General features: G+C 51.7%; 2 protein-coding genes across 2 annotated transcripts in view; one reads left to right on the top strand and one right to left on the bottom strand.

The window, feature by feature from the left end:
* Nucleotides 1–1,130, bottom strand: part of EMC1 (ER membrane protein complex subunit 1) — a 23,562-nt gene extending 22,432 nt beyond the window's left edge. Inside the window, 1 exon segment of the mRNA XM_025048620.1 lies at nucleotides 998–1,130. Coding sequence (XP_024904388.1) covers nucleotides 998–1,101 — 104 coding nt within the window. The 5' untranslated portion in view covers nucleotides 1,102–1,130.
* A 135-nt stretch (nucleotides 1,131–1,265) lies between these two features.
* On the top strand, nucleotides 1,266–6,771 carry MRTO4 (MRT4 homolog, ribosome maturation factor). The gene is made up of 8 exons (XM_006914299.3): nucleotides 1,266–1,440; nucleotides 2,957–3,015; nucleotides 3,850–3,953; nucleotides 4,652–4,733; nucleotides 5,037–5,104; nucleotides 5,364–5,515; nucleotides 5,905–5,981; nucleotides 6,096–6,771. Exons 1-8 carry the CDS (start codon nucleotides 1,413–1,415, stop codon nucleotides 6,240–6,242), a joined length of 717 nt encoding a protein of 238 aa, XP_006914361.1. The 5' UTR covers nucleotides 1,266–1,412; the 3' UTR covers nucleotides 6,243–6,771.
* Nucleotides 6,772–6,848: the final 77 nt, after the last annotated feature.

Raw genomic sequence — 6,848 nt, 5'->3', positions numbered from 1 at the left:
AAAGTCACAGAATCTATTGATGACGTTAAGTGAGGACTTACTGCCTATCTGCCCCATGAGCTCCTTCACATCTGTGTATCCATGGCACCTAGAACATTGATCTATATAGGCACTCGACAAATATGTGAAGTAATTGCCTGATACAGAGAAGACTTCACAGAGGAGGTATCTGAGCTGGGCTCTGAAGGATAAAACGTTCCCTGAGTAGTAATAATAATGGGTAACACTTATTGATTGCACTCAATGAGCCAGGCATTGTGCAAATTTAAGGAATTAAGGGACTAATGTTAGTAAATCATTTCACAGATAAACCATGGCATAGAGTGGTTAAGTCATTTTCCCAAGAACACACAACTCTTAAGTGAAAAAATTGAGATTCAACCAAAAGCAAGTCAATTCCAAGGCCTTAAGTAAGAAGGTGGGGGAATGGGGGGGTGGGGGTGAGTGAGTGAGCGACACCTCCATGAATGGCACCTCCTGGCCGACGTGAAACATGAGCGGCTCGGTTCTGAGCCCAGAGCCGGGCTGGTCTGGAAAGAAGGGGAAAGAGGACTCCGTTTAGGACATATAATAACACCCAAGGCCCTGTTAACATGGTCAAGAGACGCCAATTCGAAAAGGAGTGACAGTTCACTGAGGGCTGTCGACCTCTGACACGCAGTGGATCAGAAACCTGCCAGTCACAGAAATGAGACCGGACGGGAAAGGAGGGAACCGTGATCTCTGACCTGAACACCAAGCATGACATGATTGAATGACAGGGCCAGCTGCACCTGCTTGCAACCTATAATCACATGGGGAGGTTTAGATACGCCCCCCAACGTTTGGTTTAATGCTCTGCTGTCGCCATTCTAAAACTTAACTTTTGAACAAGGGTCTCACATTTCCTTTTGCACTGGGCCCCCGCAGGTCATGTAGCCTAGCCAGTCCTGCTGCATGTTAACCTCCCTCCCTTTAGCAAGGGAAAATAGCCTGAAGAGGCCCCACATGTACGCACCAATCGAACTTGCCCACTTGGTCTTCGTAGACCGCGGCCGCAGGGACAAGAAGGGTCGCCCAGAGCCAGAACCGGGAGGCGGAGGCCACCGCCGCCGCCGCCATGATGGGAGCCCGGACCCCGCCTTCCGCCGATCCGGCATGCACCGCGTTGCCACCTCCGCCTCCGCGGAACCATAGAGTTGGAACGACACGCAAAGCCCTCGGTGGGGCGCTCAGGATCCGGTGGCTCCCAGACGCGAGGAAAGTCTACTTGGAAACGTGGGGAAGAACGCAGGTGGCGGCCGACGGAGGGCTGCAGCGCAAGTTGTGTCAGGCACGCCCGAGGGCAGCCCCCGCGGGCCGTCCCAGAGGCCCCCGCGCCGCCGGGGTCCTAACAGGCAACTCCGCCTTCCGCCGCACGTGGTTGCTGCGCGATGCCTAAATCCAAGCGCGACAAGAAAGGTGGGTGAAGGGGACGTTGGGACTCGGTGGAGAACTCCGTCGGCTGGCAGCTGGCTGCGATGGAGTTAGGGGGGCAATGGAAGGAGGTTCCGCGGGCTCGCTGCTGGCTGGTGGAGGCAACATCTGGGGCAGAGGGAGCCCCGAAGGGTTCTAGAGCCTCCTGGGCTGGAAAACAGTTTCTGAGCACTCGAACTGCTCCCCATGTTAACTTGGCCCACCTTTCTTTCCTCTGTCTGTCTTTCATAACTCTCTGCGCTCTTGTTGCTCCGGCCGCCTTTCCCATCCCTTCAGCACAGGCTTATTCCAGCGCCTGGTTCTTTGTACTTGTTGTTCCTCTACTTGGTATGCTTATGCTCGGATCTTCATATGCTGCCTCTCAGTTGTCAGTTCATAGGGCGCTTCGTAAGAGAGCATTCCTAACTATGGTGGCGTTTCTCTCACCTCGGCTGCTTAGCACATTCACTCAACAAATATTTAGGGGTCTGCATAGGAGGGTACAGCAGTCATAAGTAAGGCCTAGAGCCCTCATCGAGTTTAACATTTTAATCATGAGAAGCATATCCCCTCAAAACACCAAAAATCATGTAACTAAAGTCAGAGAGTAATGAGTCACATGGAGCAAAAGTGAAAGAGATGATGTTATTTTGTATAATGCGACCACGGAAGGTCTCTCTAATGAGGTGGCAAATGAACAGAAACCTGTAGGAAGGAAGTGAGCAACCCATAGAGTTCCCTGGAGAATGGTGGTCCAAGGAGAGGGAACACAAAGTGCAAAGGGGCTGATGTAAGGACATGTTTAACATGTTCTGGGACAAGACGCCAGTGTGGCTGGGGCAGAGTGGGCAGGGCCTTTAAGACCTTTGCAAGGAATTGGCTTTCGCATCTCAGTGAATTAGGTAGCCATCTGAGAGCTTAAGCAGAGTAATGACATGGTTTAAGTTTACTTTTAAAAGATCACCCTAGTTGCCTTGTTGAGAATGGACTGGGTAAGGTGGACACAAGGGTGAAAGCAGCAAGACCAGCAGTAATCCAAGAGAGGGTGATGCTAACTTGGTTCACAGTCGTAGCAGTGGAAGTGATGGGAAATAGATAAGTGTGTTTTGTTTGCCTTCCTGTGCTGTACTTGCCCCTGACCAGTGTGATTGCCTTTTTGTATGTATGCCTTGTAAAGAGGGACTAAGTGCCAGCCAGGATGAATAAGAGGCCCCTTCCTGGTCAGCCCCTCAAATGTTTTCCAAGAGTAGGAACAAGCCCCACACCCATACCTCAGTACAGATTTTTAGGTTGAACTAAGAGGGGCTAAGGAGCAGTGTGCGTGAGGAACAGGAAATGTATTAAAGGACCTCCAAGCTCAGGAACACCAGAAAGTAGGCACTCTGAGGAGCCCGGGAATATTCTTGCTGCCTTTCCTCAGTCTGGCTTGGTCCAGCCAAGCTAACAAAGTGGAGAAGAAAATGAATCTCCAGAACATCCATATTTGCCTCTCATCAGCTTTCCTTTTTCTTCTTTGTATCAGTTTCCTTAACCAAAACTGCCAAGAAAGGCTTGGAACTGAAGCAGAACCTGATAGAAGAGGTAAGAGCTTATTCTTTTTATTTTTCTATGCCATGTATTTGGTTTCTAAAGGTGGGTGTAGGACTATATGTTAGGGAAACATACTGTTTATGAAAGAAAAAGAAGCTGCTGATCTAGTCTTTTTTCCTCCAGTGGCAGCACCAATAAAAACTCCTATAATACTGATTTCCAGCTCTGACTGAGCTCTTACCGTATGCTCTGCACTGTGCTGTGTTCCATTTATATTATCCTTGTTTTCCATTTGGGTAGCTGAATTTTACAGAGATTTTTCACCTGCCCAATATCAAAAAGCTGAGAGTTGCCAGACTTGCGTAAATGCACCAACCCACTGCTTCAGGACTGCAGGCTGGATGAAAAGGGAGTCTCCTCCTGCAGAAAGATTCTCTTCCTTGAGACCACCTCTTCATAGCTGTGGCCAGCAACGTGGGCAGAGTGGGACTGGTGAACCACCTCCCCTTATGAGTAAATAATGAGGCTTCATGTTTCATTTAGTAGGAGCCTTCCTAGTGTACCTAAGTATTTCTAGGTTATCGACAATTAACAGACAAAGCAAAGAGAGGTGGCCACAGATAAGTCAGAAACGTGGGAATACCGTATGATCTTGACCCATGGCTCAGCTTCCACCGCACTTTGAGATCACTTTGCCCCGGGGGAGCCTCTGTACAAAGTGATCCTGTCTTAGAGGCCTCCAGCTCTAAAATTCCACAGTTGTAAGTTCCCTAGAGCACATCTTTCCCATCTGAGGCCAGAGTATTGCCCAGCCCATGGTGCCCCTTGAACTCCAGAGCCCCATGAGCCAGAGCCGGAATACAGAATACATGAATTGTTCCACAGCTTCGGAAATGTGTGGACACATACAAGCACCTTTTCATTTTCTCCGTGGCCAACATGAGAAACAGCAAGCTGAAGGACATCCGGAACGCCTGGAAGCACAGCCGGTGAGCAGGCGGTGGGAAGCCAGGCTGCTCTCAGTCAAAGCACAGGGGCAGTTATTGACCCTTGGGTACCTGGGTCACACAGGTGGCATCTTAATAAGGATAAAGTGCCACACCCCCACTGAAGGTACTCTTTAACTGTTACAGCTGGTCTTGCACTGTGCTTGCGGGGCAGCATGTGGTAGTTGTTCAGGGAATGTTTGAGCAGTGATCCCTCTCTTTCCCCTGGTCTGGTCTGTTTAGGAACATCCCATCTGTTTAAGAATGTCGTCATGTGCTCCAGGATGCAACAGTGACTCGAGAGCAGGCTGTACAAGCCATGTGGCGAGTACCTGTCCTTGGACTGGAGTTATGACAGTGCTAGTGATGACTCTGATTGTCGCTTGCTGCGCCAGCTCTAGTCAGACCATTAAATGGGCCTCTTCCATACATTCAGACGGGAAGGGCGGATTATCACGTAGCGCTCAGAGTGGACTAGGAGACAGAATCCTGTGACTGTCAAGGTCTGTGGGCAGGAAAATAGGAAAAGGGGCCCTAGGCTGGGGACAGAGGGGCAGAGCTTCGTGGAAGAAGTGGGAGCCTCTGGCCACACTATGAAACAGCCTGGGCTCGAGCTCCCAAGGACAGGGGTTGATTCACACTTACCGCGGGGTTGGGCTAAGCCAGGCACTACCTTCACCAACCCCTATTCTTCTCTGTAGGATGTTCTTTGGCAAAAACAAAGTGATGATGGTGGCCTTAGGTCGAAGCCCATCTGACGAGTACAAAGACAACCTGCATCAGGTGAGTCTCTGACCCTCACTAGGAAGGGCCAAGGCCAAGCTGCCTTGTCACCTGCTGCTCTCACATGACACACACTCCAGCCATCTGGCTGGTTCAGGGATCAGGAGAGCAGGGCTGGCTTAAAGCTCCAGTTCTTGAACCTCCAGACCCAGAGGGCAGCGTGCATGTGCACATGCGCCCAGCTGTGACAACCAGAAATGTCTCCAGATGTTGCCAAATGTCGGGGGGTAAGGGGACAAAATTATCCCCGGTTGAAAGCCACTGCTCTAGTATGACCAAACCAACCTCACTTTTGTTCCGTAGGTCAGCAAGAAGTTGAGGGGTGAAGTAGGTCTCCTTTTCACCAATCGGACTAAGGAGGAAGTGAATGAGTGAGTGTTTTCGAAGAACGGTGGGGAAGAGAAAGGTCGGTGAGGACTCCGGGGAAGGAGTAACCCAGAGACTTTGTATAGTGGGAGCGTCAAATGAGAACTGGTCCCTAGAGCCCTGTTTCTGAGTCCTTGGTTCTCTCTAGCTGGTGCTGAGGGAAGAGAGGGAAGGCCAGGGGCAGGGGGCTGGGGGGGGCACCTGACTTCAGGTGGGCAGGTGACCCAGTCAGGAACCTCCCCCTACCACTTCTCTTTCCTGAAGGTGGTTCACAAAATACACAGAAATGGACTACGCCCGCGCTGGAAACAAAGCAGCTTTCACCGTGAGCCTGGACCCGGGGCCCCTGGAGCAGTTCCCCCACTCCATGGAGCCTCAGCTGAGGCAGCTGGGCCTGCCCACTGCCCTCAAGAGAGGTAGGGGGAATTCCCTGGAGCTTAAAGGTCACAGCATAGTGGCCAAGAGCATAGGCTCCCTTTGTGGCCGAGCAGGTTGTTTCCGCCAGTCTCCATTTCCTTGTGAGAAAGTGGGGCTAGAATGTTCACCTCATACTTGGGGTGAGTGTGGACAGTGACTTACAGCCAGAATACAGCATTTACGGGACAGTGAGGGAGGCAGTCACTGCTCCCTGAACTCCCTTGCAGGGAGCTGAACACTGCTGATTAATCCTGTCCCCAGTGCGAACTAGAGTTGGAGAGGGGACAGGTGGCCAACCAGATTCCTCCCAGCTGTGGGCCGCAGACAGAAAGCTCTGCACAGGCCCCTGTGCCAGAAATAACTGCTCGGGGGCTCCCCTTCTCTACAGGTGTGGTGACCCTGCTGTCCGACTATGAGGTGTGCAAGGAGGGTGACGTGCTGACCCCAGAGCAGGCCCGCATCTTGGTGAGTCCAGCCCCTCCCAGCAGTCTGCGGCCTGTGGCGAGTAGGGGGTTGGGGACCACAGAGTCTGATCACACGCGCTCCTCCTGACTCTTGACTCCTTTGTCTCTCTTGCAGAAGCTTTTCGGATATGAGATGGCTGAATTCAAAGTGACCATCAAATACATGTGGGACGCACAGTCGAAAGGATTCCAACAGATGGGAGATGACTTGCCAGAGAGCGCCCCCGAGTCGGCAGAAGAATCAGAGGAAGACGACGATTAAGACAACGGTTGACGGGCACTTGGGACTGAGCGTGTCCCGGCCCGTTCCAGGTGTCTCCTCTTGACTGGACCACACAGGACCACTGCCGCCCCGCTTGGGGGAGCAGCTATGGATGAAGACAAGGGTGGGCGAGAGGTACAGACTGTTCTATAAAGAATAAAACCTTGTCTGCAGGATGTCTCCCTGTAGACGGAAAAAGGGACTTTTCTCAGCAAAAAAAGGCCTAAGATTTGGGCTTTTGTTTGAGTCCTAGGGTTCCCTTTGTTCACCTCACAAACCAGCTTCCAGCACTGGTTCCTGCATGACCACTGTGGCCATGCAGCTCTGGGGACAGGAGAGCACTCACCAGGGCTCCTGTCCTCTGGCTTTCGGTTCCCTTTGCTTGAAACAGGGATTTGCTGAGGAAAATGGGCACCGCAGCTGCCCTTCCTCCCCCCACACAGACTCGTGGATGGAGCTGGGACTCACGGATGGCCAGAAGTCAGGGGGCTCTGCTAAGACAGGAGTAAAGCTACCACTGAGATTGTGAGAATGTGTTTAAAATGTTCCACGGGGTCCTGGGAGGTTTTATTCTTGGTGCTGACTCATGGTAGGTTTTTGCTCAAA

This window comes from Pteropus alecto, unplaced genomic scaffold, assembly GCF_000325575.1.
Source record: "Pteropus alecto unplaced genomic scaffold, ASM32557v1 scaffold125, whole genome shotgun sequence".
Lineage (NCBI taxonomy): Eukaryota > Metazoa > Chordata > Mammalia > Chiroptera > Pteropodidae > Pteropus > Pteropus alecto.
This window is presented reverse-complemented; position numbering and strand designations above follow the sequence as displayed.